Here is a 13,848-nt window from a genome sequence, read left to right as displayed (position 1 = left end):
TTCATTTTTTCTATTTCTGCCATTTTGATTCTACCAAAACACAATTAGAAATTAGCACACAGTTAAAAACTGCAATAAACATAAATATAAACGAGACTTAAAGACAATTTTCTCTATAGCAAAAGACGCCACACTTATACGCTACTGTCTTAATACTAAATGAACCTGCCGGCCTCCCTTTTCGTGTTTACCCTCCTCAGGTGTCAACCATGTAATTATCTTACACATACAGAGCAAAGGGAGGGAAGCTCGGGACCGATAGAGTCACCATTTTGTTTGCTTCTGTTTAGTAAAAAATTAAACCGAAACGGAGGCAACCGTTCAACCAAATATACAATTGTAAAGTTAATTTTTAATGCAAGTAATGTATTTTATTTTTTAAAACAAGTGGTAAAATTTAAACGGTCAAAAAGCAACACGAAGTTCATTACAATATTATTCACAGCAAACGAGTAAATTTACGATCTATACCCTAAGATGCATAATTAAAGACCGGGGGTTTATTGCAACTTAATGTAACTAAAAATTTTTTGGGGGGCAAATTTTTTAAAAATAATAAATTTAAAACTGGTAAAAACAAAATAAATTTTGATATTGTGGACAACATAATAAACACAATCATTCAGCAATTAAAAAAACAACAGTACAACATGCTTTAATACAATCTGTAACAAATGTATTTTATGTATACGTTTAGGCTGTGAGTATTCTTATATTTGAATTAACATGAAACTAGTTATTGCAAAAAAGATGTTTTAATAAACTTATAATTATTCAACTTATATTAAAGCAGTTCTGTATAATACATAAACAAGCAAATGGAAACAACAATTATCTTGTTACAAAAGTTTAGTGTTGTTTTGACAGCTAAAACATAAATGCAAAATACATAAAAATAATCGAATTAGCATGAAATGTAAACGCGTATTATATCTCTATGGAAGTCCGTATTCATATCAACAATTAGAGTATACACATGCTATGATTAGAATTATAGAATAAGGATTATTATTGCTACAAGCATTATAGGCGACGTTTTGTTTTTTTACCAAAATCAGAATTAAATGTATCGGAAGAAACGAATTATTACTTTTATAAGAAATGTTGATAAAAACTGAGTGGTTTACAAGACTCAACTAACAGGTTGTATGTTTTTATGTTTTTTTATAGATCATGAACGTTGAAAGATAAAACTGATAACTCTTGGTTATATATTATAATAAAGTGCGTGTATTTTAATGAGAATATTTCTCTAGAATATATTGCTAATATAGTTTAAATATAGCATTCGACGCGTAAAATGCAAGATATTTTAATTTTGCTGGATTTTGTTATGATGTTGTATTTATGATTGTTTATTTAGATCTCGTACATTTCGATATGATCATAAGTTTGCAGTTCCAGGAAAGACTGGTTTTATGCAAAACTACATCACGTCTTATTTAAAAGTTAACTTTGCTTGTCAAACGCAGAGCTGGCTGAGTGAAGCGATTCAAACGATCCATCGCCCCAAACTATCTATATCGTATTGTGGCATCTATATTGCTGGGAATAGCAGGGCGTGCGTTATCCGGGAAAACCAATGCAGACGTCTTGCCCTGAATACCAACACTGTGTGTGGTGGTGCGCAAGCGAAGAGATGTCTCGGCATTTTAAAACAGGTGACTGAATATTGTACTTTACCGAAATACGTATAAATTACAGTGGGGCAAGGTGGATACCGTCATCACATAATATCCGATATTTCCTAAACAAGTCGCAACGAGAAATTCACACACACATATATAATATATCTGTAAATAACCTTTGTTTTCTACCAAATGTAGACATGAAAAATGAAAACATGGACTATTCTACCCCAGCCTACCATACGCCTATACAAAGCATTATGTGACACAAAATGAGAGCATGAATATACATGCATTCAAAACGTCAATCAAAGACGCAGTTACAACTTGAAAGTTGTATTTGTTTTGTTTTGTTACAACATATATAGGCATTAATTAACAAACTAAATACTACGCACATTACATATGTATAAACACCCTCGCAAAACTTGACATTTCGATTTTTAAACTTATCTTCCATTAGAGGCCAAATTGGTGCCGTGAAATCAAAAAAACAACTTTAACCTAAACCGTATTTAAAACTCTAAAAGGCAAAACATAATGGGATTTGCATGTTTTGCGTACTAAAAGATAAAGGGATATTAACTTGTCATTTCACGTGCACACTTAACAAAAATACAATATCACGAGGCCGTAAAACACAAGTTTTTAAAGTTTTACCTTGACCTAGTTTTACCTGCTAGGTGGAGCAAGAGAGTCGTACCTCGGAACGGTGAGTTCAGCAACTGCGTGTTGGCCATTTTCTTAAATTTTTATCGAGTCAACTGCAAAAAAACATAACTTCGTGAAATACTAAAAAACAGGAAAACAAATATAGTAGGTTGGGGAAAGATGAAACATATTTACTTGTATTGTCAAATTTGGTGGTAAATGAAAAAAAATACCTAAGGAATTGTTTGTTAACTGTATCCTCGCGACTCTAAAAGACCGATGTTAATTGTTAAAACACAATTAGTAAACATGAAATATTGTATGCTTACGGTAAACATCTTACTAACACCACTAAATATAAAGCAATCGTATAGCTTTTTCTGATAAGTTTTAAGAGAGATCGGACTGAAAACACAATGAAGCTATAATTTGACAATTTATGGTTTCAAAATTTCATCGTATTTTGTTTCAATTATTTCGTGATTGCCTCAGTATAATGCTAAGTAGGCGATGCTAAGTTCAAATACACCGTTATAATTAAAAGCCTGTTATATTTAAATTAGTACGCTAATTTTAATTTTGGCTTTAAACAAATTTCAGCAAGAAAAAAAGTGAAAATTTGTATTTTTTGTGTTAATAACCTGGGTCAAAAAATGGGTCAAATTGTATTAATATTTTATAATTATATAACCTCGAAAAAGTATATAAACCATTTTTGTTGGTATTCTCAATGAAAATCAATTAGCAATCGGGCCAAGAATATTAGAAAAAAGTCAATATCATAATTTAGGTGTAGTTAAGGATTAAAAAACCAATGTTGTAACAAGTCAAAAAAAATCAATATCAGATCATGCAAGTCAAAAGTTTCTCCCCAAGAAATATTTAAAGTTATCACGTAATCGCTACTTTGTGAACGAACACAAGCCATTGTGTTGTTTTAATCATTCCAATTTTACAGCTCGTTCATCAAAAATAAACCAACAAAAGACTTGTTTGGTTAAAAGAGTGGTTTTTATTTAAAAAAATCGTTTTGTGCGTTATAAGCGTATACGCAAAGTATATGATATGATTATGAACCATTCTAAAATACATTTCTAGAACCGGTTAAAATGTTCGTTCTCTAATATTCCATGTCCTTTATAAGACCTTAAGGTTTCAAGGCCAGATAAAATCAAAGTTTTTCGTTGGTCAGTCATTCGGCACACATCGTGTTCATGAGATAGGAGAGGAGTTAACATAGTGTGACCATCCGTCATCCATCAAATGTCAAACAAGGGACCGCACTGTCACTTGTCATAACAAACTGTGTACCATTCTCTTCAGTCGTTTGGACTTGCAAGCAATACGACTTAATAGCACGATTCAAACCGCTCGACCCTACATTGAGGGGCCAGCACCTGGAAGACTAGTTTTCGCACTTGTTGTTTATTTTGGGTTTCATTAAGTCGATTCGCCATGACCACCCCCTACCCTGTAATAAGGTGCCTGAATCCAGTTGGCGGAACGTCCGTTGGGTGCGATTCCGTGTTTATCATCCTGGCAGGTCTCTTATCGCAAACTGAGGCATGCGTGTAACCTATGGAACGACTTGTAAGCGTCCTGCGTTCTAGGTCATTACTGGATCGTCAGGAAGCTCATTTACGCACTGCGACAACTGACTTGTTTAATGTACTCGACCACGGAACTAAATTTGGCTCAATATCGGCTAAGATTTTCCTTTGCGTGCCGAGAACACGAAGCGTGCTCCGGTTCGGAGCCGAGGAGCATGCGAGGAAATTAAAGATGCATGATAAGGCAACTTAACGCCATACCTAACAGGACGATTGTTGGCAAATAGATGGAAAGCCACTGCATAATGAATGAGAGCAATGCCATTTAGGATTTAACGACTTCTAATGAGGGTTAAATGGAAGGCGTTGGAAAGGCGCGAAATTCTCACTCAATCTTTGGCAAATTTCTATCAACGGGTCTCTTTGTCAAGGGTTCAAGTTTCTGTCCCGAAAAAATAATTTTAAAACGGGAAAATTCGCCGAAATATTACATCGACGTAACCGTGTCGAAAAGATTGATATTTATGTTATGAATAGCGTTCTCCGTCATATGGCAGCCCTTAAAATTCGACCACACAAGTAAATTACACTGCCTTCTGTGTTGTGAGACAAATGTGATTAAAATAAACAGGAATATTTATTTACCTTTAATTACAGGGCTACCAAGCGCCTTCCGTCTTTTTGTTCGTGTTGGGACCCAAAATGGCGACCCTTGACCTGTTTGAGCCATAGGTTTCTGTAAAGAACTGTGTGTGAAAAATTTCCATTTGGTAAATAAAAAGCGGACTTTTTAGCAGATTTTATATAAAAAGTGTGTGGGAGGGGGGAAACGGGCACCCTTAGCACATATATTATCAAAATATCCTTATAGTGTTTTAGACAATTAATAATGGTCTATGTAAGTCGCGACTTGTGAGGATACGGTTTTACAGTTTATTGAATGATTTTTGTTTACTATTAAATGGGTCGAAAAAAATAGAATGAAAAGATGGCTCATCTTCCCCTACGCTACTATATATGTGATGCTCAAATACAAATGTGCGCAGATTATTTCACGTTTATTATTCAGGATAATAGGGAACTGTGTCATTGAAAACAGGATTAACAAAATAAAAACGTAAGGTTTTGAAAATATTATCATATATGATATTTCACAGATTCGTGATATCAACAAGTCACGAAATTTGTATGATTCACTAGCTTTCTATATTTGCATATAAACCCTCGGTTGATGACGTCAGATAAGCGAAAATGAACCATATACCTAATTACCAGATATTACGCAATGCCCACAGGACCAGATCCGAAACCTTTTATCATAAACCGCATTAATTTTTCTTACGGCCAGGTATTACATCCGAGGGTTATGATTTGAAGCGGCTGTCAGTTACAAGTTAAAAACGTCATACGGCCTTGCCCGGATACGCTGACGTGTGCAGAAGGGTCGACCATCGTGATAAAGGAAATCCGAGAGTTCAGGTTTTTCATATAAATCTGTACGTCGATCGCTGAAGACCGGCCACCCGCTGAGCAGCGGTTGAGCCGTATGCGGCGGAAAACTCGGCGTGAAATTCCAAGTCGGGAGTCGGATCTGGCAGCCTGTACTAGCAACCTGCCACTCCCGACTCCGATGGGCGTCGTTTGAAGTGCAGTCGCTGGTTTCACGCTCAGTTTGACTTGGGTGACAGATCCGCATTTGCAATGCACTAACCTTTCGTAACCGGTCTACAAGCTGCCGTGAAAACGATTCATTTTTATGCGAATCAAATAAAGTTTATTAAAAAGCAGTTAATCTCTTTACCGTTGACGATTTTCGTTATTTTATTTTTGGAACAAGGCTTATGAAACTGAATTGAAAACAATAGATAACCATGAAGTACATTTCACTTTTTCTATTGGTGTATAATAATAAAAGTCGCGTGGATGCAAACTTAATGGAGTAACAGTATATCTAAATTGAACCCAGACAATTTTCGCGCATTTTATGGCTTTAATTTGGGCTTTGAAAATTTTTACAGTTATCGTAATATTTTTGACGAACTCCCATCCCCAAAAATGCGCCGACATTTCGAATATAAGGATACAGGATATACAGAATTTGAAGCTTAGAAAGCAATCTCGTAATAAAATAAGAACCCTCAATTGAGTTGTTTAGTAAACAAAATACGTCATGTTAGTTCCCCGGTATATAGGGTTTGTTTTTACATCGTAACTGGCGGTCATGGTTTTTATTAAATGAGTCAGCCATGATTGCATACAAGATAGGATATGAGTAAAATGTAATCAGTTCCTGACCTCTCTGACGTAACGATGGATACATTGTTACAAAAACATTGATTACTGAACTACGGTGACGTCACGAGAGAGTCGATTTTAAACGAATTGCTTTAAATAAGTAGGAAATAACAGTGTATCTCTATCCCCTTCTAGCGGTTAGAAATTTCAAGACCAGCGTCGAACAAATTAAAGCATTTTCAAAATTTAATACACGTTATATTATTTTTTGGAAAGTCATAAGATTTAACCAAAATTTTGTTTGTTACAAAATAATTCACACCCTACGCCTAAAAGAGTCATACACACATCGAGAAAAAAGGCGAACTTTAAAGAAGGCAGAACGGTTAAATATTGAAATGACGTGGAATTAAAGCAACTTACTACTCTGGTACTTCTTCGGCCGTTTTAAAGAAAGCAAACTTACAAGAGTTTAGGCAAAGAAATAGAAATTTCGTGTTTTAAAGACTGTCGTTGACTCGCCACACAATAAACGATAGATAAGTTACATCTATCGTTTATAAGTACTGGCAAAATACACACAATATTAATGGTTTAATTGGTTGTAGTATAACTTACGTTTTATGGAAATATACATTCATTCTCTCGGCGTACAGTACAGCTTGTTGATGCTCGTTATTTCGTAGCATGCTATTTTGGTCGAAGCTAATCTCAGGTAATTTGAAACGGTGCATTAAATCTCCACTCTCCAATACCGACGCTCGTTACACGTGCTATCGTCTAAACAACACTACCCGTTACTCAACCCGGCACTAAAAGCACCGAACGCTGATTGCTTTCCTTGCGCGCGCTTTTAGACTACACATCATTTAAAGAGCATTAAAGAGGTAAGACTGAAATACATGTGTACACATACGTGTTAAGGCATTAGAAAAAGGCAAGATACCTGCAATGCTACACACATCCCACGCTTATATATAAAGATTTTTTCTTGATTTATCATTTAAAATAAATTTCCAACTATAGACCAAGCTATCAAATTTTATCAAAACAAAATGACAACTTTAAGACAAAAGTAGGTAACATCAAACATTAAATAGTTGATGCTCACCAAATACACCACACCTCCTCGCTACATAACCCATAAACAGCATTAGGGAAATAAAGCTAGGTAAAAGTAGTGTTAAAAATATAACTTCCCTCTCCTGGTAATTCGGAATAAATCATTGACATTTCCGTACATTGCATTGCCGAATCCGTATATTCCGTCAAAGCATACCAATGCAAGATTTCAAGGGCAGAAATAATAAATGTGGAATTCCGCAAATATAATTTCGACGTTGTGCTGTTCTCACTTTACTTGTCATTTAGAAATTAATTTGCTTCACCGGTAGCAGTTCAATTACTTTAGCTACTATAAACAATATATAGCCATTGTTGTACGGTTAAAGGTAAAATGTCAGAACGTGTCGTAGCGTGGTGTTGCGAGGAAGAATGGTTGAACGTTTATCACAATCTGTTTTACGGCGATGTTCAAAGTCAAACCGATGCTCTAGATGTAATTAACATCTGGAGATTACGGTTTTCGTCAAAAGTGCCTGTTGCCATTGAAGCAACACTGCGGTTATTTGAGTCTTCGCTTGAATACCAGCTTGTAAGTGGGGGTGCTCAACGGCAAATGATGTCCGCTGCTGTTACACAGTTTGTTGGCCTGCTTACAGAAAAAGGCTTGAAAGGTAACGTAAGGAAACCAATACATCATGTTGGTGTAGACCTTGGCATACCAGAATGGCTTATAAACTTAAGACATGAAATGGCCCATGGACCTCTGCCTGCACTACCAATGTTACACAAAGCAGTGACTTTTGCCATTGACTGGCTCAAGGAAAACCATTGGGATGTTCAAGCGCACAAGATTAATTCTACTAAAAATAATTATAAAAAGGTGGCGACAGGATTGGAGATATGGGAACAAGACCAAATTAAAGAAAGCAGATTAAGAGAATTAATAGATAAATTGCTGAAAGAATATTTGCGTGTTATAATTCAACCAGACTTTAAAAAAAGAAAACCTGATGCTATTCACACTGCAAACAAACTAATATCTCTGATAAAAAAGCAAAATGCAGACGATTGCTTTTGCTCTGTGTTAGTTGAAGGGGTTTTTTTGTTCTATCTAGGAAGTACTGGGATAATGAATAATGAAGGAGATGAAATGCCATGTAAAGAAGAGTTGAATCGCTGGAAACCTGTTTTAAATGCCATTAAAAAACAAGGGAATGTCGTAACATTGCTTTGTAAACTGCTACAGTATCTATGTAAAGACAATGAACATAATGTAACAAATGCAGTACCTTGGGTATTCTATGTATTGAGTGAAATCTCTACTGATGTAAAAGCAGTAGAGGATGAGTTGACGACGTGTTTAAAACAATTTGTCCTCAATTGTCCTGCTTCTCTTTCGTTTATCTATCAATATGTTATTGAGAAATTTAAACATGCCCTAAATGATAGCTTGGTTAAAAAGTTGAACATGATACTTGAAATAAGGTTTCCAACCCAAAATAATAAAACATTTTGTCTTCCATCTGATACAATTTACACTGCTGAACAATGTGCTAATAACACAGATGTTTCCAATGGAAGTAAAGAGTTGGTGTTATGCAATGAAAGATTTTCAAACAGCAGCATTGGTTTGTTGCCTGGACAAAACATCAAATCACTTTCTGAGAAGTTATTTTATTATGAATCTGAAAACAATTTTGAAAGTAATGAAGAAGTTATCACGGAAGAGCAAACGCCCAGGAAGAAAAGGCGTAGCAACCATTGGAAAAGTTCAGACTCTGAAAACTCTGATTTTAAACCACAAAACATGTTTAGCAGTTTTAATGAGTTAGATTGGCAAATTGCCCTTGATACAATTTCCTTATTGTAGACTTTCATTTTGTGCTAATATAGTGTCAACATGTTTTGTGCTAATAGCTGTGTTTTTATGCATTCTGCAGTCTTTCTTTTCAGTTAAGTGCACCGATTCTGTTAAAATCTCAGCTGTGTTTTGCCATGCACTAAGCATAGCTAGTTAGCACCAAGTAAAATGGCAAAGCTTCTACGTAGTGCATCCAAGTGTTTCCCAGCGTATGCTAACCATGCTGCAGTAAAACAACCACAAAGAATTGTCCCATATGCTATAAGTGTTCGGTAATTTCACATTTGGTATTTACATTTTCTACTTTATATGGTTAAGGTCTTACAGCGTGGCACAGCATTGGACCAGAGATAGGCCAAAGTTGGCTTGTTTTTTGAACACCCAGGAACCAAGGTGCTACAACCCATTAGATCACTGGGTTGCAGCAATGTCCGCTAAATGTATTGCCCAAAGTTGCATATGCGTTATGCTTATTATTATTGAGCATCTGATCTAACCACTTAACCACAGCGCTGGGCTGATTAAATCTATCCAATCAGCATGTATTACACGATTTAATTTGATGTTTTGATCGCAGGACTGGACGATGGGTCCCCAATGCAAAATATTGTGACCAGTTCTCACCAATTGAAATTGGAAACCCAATCTGTGAAGAACACGGCACACCTAACTTACGAGAAGTTTATGGTACGTATTATAATGTGCTGTAAGTCCATGCAACTTGTAAAAACTCAATAATGTATTTTTTTCTGTACATGTAAATGTATTAATATAAAAAAAACCTAGCAGTTTGCCAACATAACTGTATTTGACATATATATACCTATTGTAAATTTTTGACCTTTTGTATAAACAATTTGCAGATTTTCCTTTACAGTGAAGGTATAAACTACATTCCCCTCACAGAGTAAACAATCCTGTATATAAATAGTATTCCCTTTACAGTGAAGGACCCCATCATACACCGAGACAAGATCAATAAACTTGACACTCTGACTCTCAACTTTGGTCCGCAACATCCGGCAGCTCACGGAGTCCTTCGGCTGATCCTTGAACTCGCTGGAGAGGTTTGTAATTTCACCAATAATTTGAAATTCCGCCTACACCTAGTGTGTCTTTGTTTCATCGTGCTACTGGCCAACTCAGGTCTAACTCCTCATCCTCCCGCTTGTCTTTTAGCAGGACTTCATCCATTTTAAAGCGGATTTCATTAATTGTTGTTTGATCTTTGAAATGTAATCTGTTTTATGCAGGTTGTTATTCGTGCTGACCCTCATATTGGTTTACTTCACCGAGCTACAGAGAAGCTGATGGAATACAAGACATACATACAGGTGTGTAAGTTAAACGCATATACACTCATCACAATGATATGCATCATACATAGCTACAGTGTGATATAAAGCGATATGTAAGACAGTAAGAGTATGTAGGAGGCTACCATTATATTAGTTAAGCATAACTGCAAAAGCAATTTGCTTGCTTCCTTGCTCTACCTGCTTGCTAAGTAATGACAATGATGTCAATGATTATTCATAACAGTTCATATTTTATTATTTTTAACTACAAAACATCGTTATCAGGGGTTGCCTTATTTTGATCGCTTGGATTATGTATCAATGATGGTGAATGAGCAGTGTTACTCGCTAGCTATCGAGAGGTTGATGGGCATCACTGCTCCTCCCCGTGCTCAGTGGATCAGAGTCTTCTTCGCAGAACAAACCCGCATCCTCAATCACATCATGGGGATCACAACCCATGCTCTGGATGTTGGAGCGATGACTCCGTTCTTCTGGTTGATGGAGGAAAGAGAAAAGGTGTGGTGGTAGTCTTCATATAGGCGATGAAATGGTCTATATTAGCCTTATTAACAGTGGAATAACCATATTTATGTACAAATGCATTTTTTTAATTGTGTACAAAATCCCTTTTTTTCCAATATTTTTTGGGGAGTGTTGTTAGCTTTTACTTTTTGAAACGCTGTCTCCTGCTGTTTTAATCATTAAAATTTCTTTCAATTTGTTTTTGTCAAGAATTTGATGTTGTAATCAAATTTAGAAAGTTTATGTAACTTAACATGTTATAGTCATAATTTTGTTTTTTCTGTAACAAAAATTCTTTCCCAGATGATGGAGTTTTATGAGAGGGTGTCGGGAGCAAGGATGCACGCGGCGTATGTTCGTCCTGGAGGAGTGAGCCAAGATCTTCCTCTTGGACTAATGGATGATGTTTATGATTGGGCAATCAGGTTCTCGGCAAGGGTGGATGAGCTGGAAGAGGTTTGTGAAACCGAGGCTGCTTGTTTGTTTGCGTGTGAAATCATAGGTCCCAACATGGGTATGCAGGGCAAACATGCTCTGTAATCAAGTATGTAGAAAATTACCCCTATAGAAATAATGTGGATAAACATATTTTAAAGGTGAATTGATGGAAATGCACTAATTTGAAGGAATAAAATGAGCCTATCATGTCCTATGGTGCACCCTTGTTTTTCAAATGATTGACAGTTGACACCTATCGATGTGTGCTAAGGATTATTTTTTTCATTTTTTGTAATATATGACTGACAATTTACTAATTTAGACAACCCATTATAGACCACTGGGTTGGAGATTGTAGGTTAGAGCAATTTTTGTTAAGTTCTTTTGACTCTTGCCCAAAGACACATATCTAACAATGGGAGAGGATATAGGAATTAGGGTGTGGTATGTATAGATACTAGATAGGGTGCTATTTATTTGCCTTGCTTGAAAGATAGATTTAAATATTTGTAACATTATTTAGATGCTGAGTGAGAATCGAATCTGGAGAACAAGAACTGTGGATGTTGGTTTGATAACTGCGGAGCAAGCTCTTAACTGGGGATGCAGGTAGAGGTTTAATCACTGTATTCTTCTTGGTTGGGAAATGCCTTTTATTTGACCTGCTAGAAATTAAAGCAAAGTGATGCATTGATGTAACTTAAACCTAGTACACCACTGCTACACAACAAAGACCAGTTATCTAAAGTCTTAAGCTAAACTGAAGAATAGTACTTAATTCATTTTTCGCATGTGTTTTACCACTTATAAAATGCTAATTACTCCCACAGTGGTGTTGTTCTTCGAGGTTCTGGGATAAAATGGGATCTTCGTAAAACCCAACCATACGATGCATACGATCAAGTTGAGTTTGATGTTCCTATTGGAACAAGAGGTGACACATACGACAGGTTGGTTGAATTAAAACTATGTCTACTTGATCATGTTTCTGTCTCATCCACTTTGTGGGAATTTGTACGTAGGCCTGTTATCATGTAAAAACAGAACACCCGTGTTATAACATATATTGTTGTCCTACCACGCGAAGATGAATAAATTTTATTTGTTCATCTATAAATACATATGAATGTTTGTAACGCTCACTCAAAATTTTCAGGTTTAAGACCAAAACTAACTTGAATTGCAATACAACAAATGTATATGTTTTGAACTATATCAAATATAATACTGTTTTATTTCGTAATATTCTTCATTCTAATTTGTTCAGATATTTATGTCGCGTTGAAGAAATGCGTCAATCGCTTCGTATCATACAACAGTGTTTGAATAAGATGCCAGAGGGTGAGATAAAAGTGGATGACAACAAACTTAATCCACCCACTAGGAGTCAAATGAAGGTAAACTTTTGCTATTAGTACTTATTAGTAAAAACATGGTTGAACAATAAGCATGGTATTTAACTGTATGTATCTATGCCGTACTGGAGTAAAAACTCAACATCCAAAACCATGTTGTTCCTCACCGTAGGACCTTACTCATATAAAATAATATGTGATTAAGTGGTTTGCCACCTGGATTGTTACTTAAGAATATCGGGTTGGATACTCGATACAAATACTGATATGCATATTGGTCCTTGGGCAAGACACCTGACAAACATTGCTTGGACCCAGCAATATTAGATAGTAGCTTCAACTTTGACCTAAATCTCTGGTCCCATGTCCTGCTGTAGGACCAAACTCACATAGAGTAGAATACTGTTCTGTGTTGACTTCAGACTAACTTGTGTTATCAACACCCAGGATTCAATGGAGGCAGTAATTCATCATTTCAAGCTTTTCACCGAAGGCTTTCAAGTTCCTGCTGGTTCAACATACACTGCTGTTGAAGCTCCAAAGGTATTGAAGCTTTATCACTGTCTAAACATATGACAACTAAACTAAATCTTAAAACATACACCCATGTTAAAGCTTTGAAAGAGACCTGCTTTTCTTGGATAAATGCGTGACATTTTAAACACCCTTTGATTATTAATCCCCTGATTTAACTTCAATTCTAAATAATAATTTTTTGTATATTAACTGTATTATAATCCAGGGTGAATTTGGCGTATACTTGGTTTCTGATGGGACAAGCAAGCCATACAGATGTAAAATAAAGGCTCCCGGTTTCGCACATTTGGTAAGTTTTGTTAAAGTGTTGACCAAATCATATTTTAACCGCTACAACTTTAATGCAATTATTGTGCAGGCAACAATTGAACATGTAGCACCAGGACTCCAACTACCTGATGTTGTAGCTCTTATTGGTTAGTATTTGTAGATGTATTTATTGTTGTCTTTACGTATTTGTAAATGTATTTATTGTTTACTTTACATATTATCTGTATATTCTTTGCAGGAACTCTTGACATCGTATTTGGAGAAGTGGACAGATGAATTTAGTTTAAAATTTGATATATTTATGTGTATTGTGGAAAACAATGAAAAATATAAAAAAAAATTTCCCAACAGAATGGCATTGTTTTATATTTTAAAAGCTGAATATTGGTAATCATTTTCCGAGCTTGGGTATCATACAAAACAAGTGCTATTTAA

General features: G+C 35.7%; 2 protein-coding genes across 2 annotated transcripts; both read left to right on the top strand.

The window, feature by feature from the left end:
• The first annotated feature begins 7,346 nt into the window (after window positions 1-7,346).
• On the top strand, window positions 7,347-9,069 carry LOC149729438 (ribosomal biogenesis protein LAS1L-like). The gene has a single exon (XM_089887014.1). The coding sequence runs from the start codon at window positions 7,521-7,523 to the stop codon at window positions 8,997-8,999; it is 1,479 nt and encodes a 492-aa protein (XP_089743140.1). The 5' UTR covers window positions 7,347-7,520; the 3' UTR covers window positions 9,000-9,069.
• LOC149729437 (NADH-ubiquinone oxidoreductase 49 kDa subunit-like) lies at window positions 9,047-13,766 on the top strand. The gene is made up of 13 exons (XM_089887016.1): window positions 9,047-9,262; window positions 9,568-9,677; window positions 9,936-10,057; window positions 10,244-10,324; window positions 10,574-10,807; window positions 11,117-11,269; window positions 11,775-11,860; window positions 12,082-12,201; window positions 12,519-12,648; window positions 13,054-13,149; window positions 13,349-13,432; window positions 13,502-13,559; window positions 13,652-13,766. Exons 1-13 carry the CDS (start codon window positions 9,159-9,161, stop codon window positions 13,687-13,689), a joined length of 1,416 nt encoding a protein of 471 aa, XP_089743142.1. The 5' UTR covers window positions 9,047-9,158; the 3' UTR covers window positions 13,690-13,766.
• Window positions 13,767-13,848: the final 82 nt, after the last annotated feature.

Source organism: Ciona robusta, chromosome 10 (genome assembly GCF_009617815.1).
Source record: "Ciona robusta chromosome 10, ASM961781v2".
Lineage (NCBI taxonomy): Eukaryota > Metazoa > Chordata > Ascidiacea > Phlebobranchia > Cionidae > Ciona > Ciona robusta.
The sequence above is the reverse complement of the archived record's forward strand: the minus strand, read 5'-3'. Positions and strand labels throughout refer to the sequence as shown.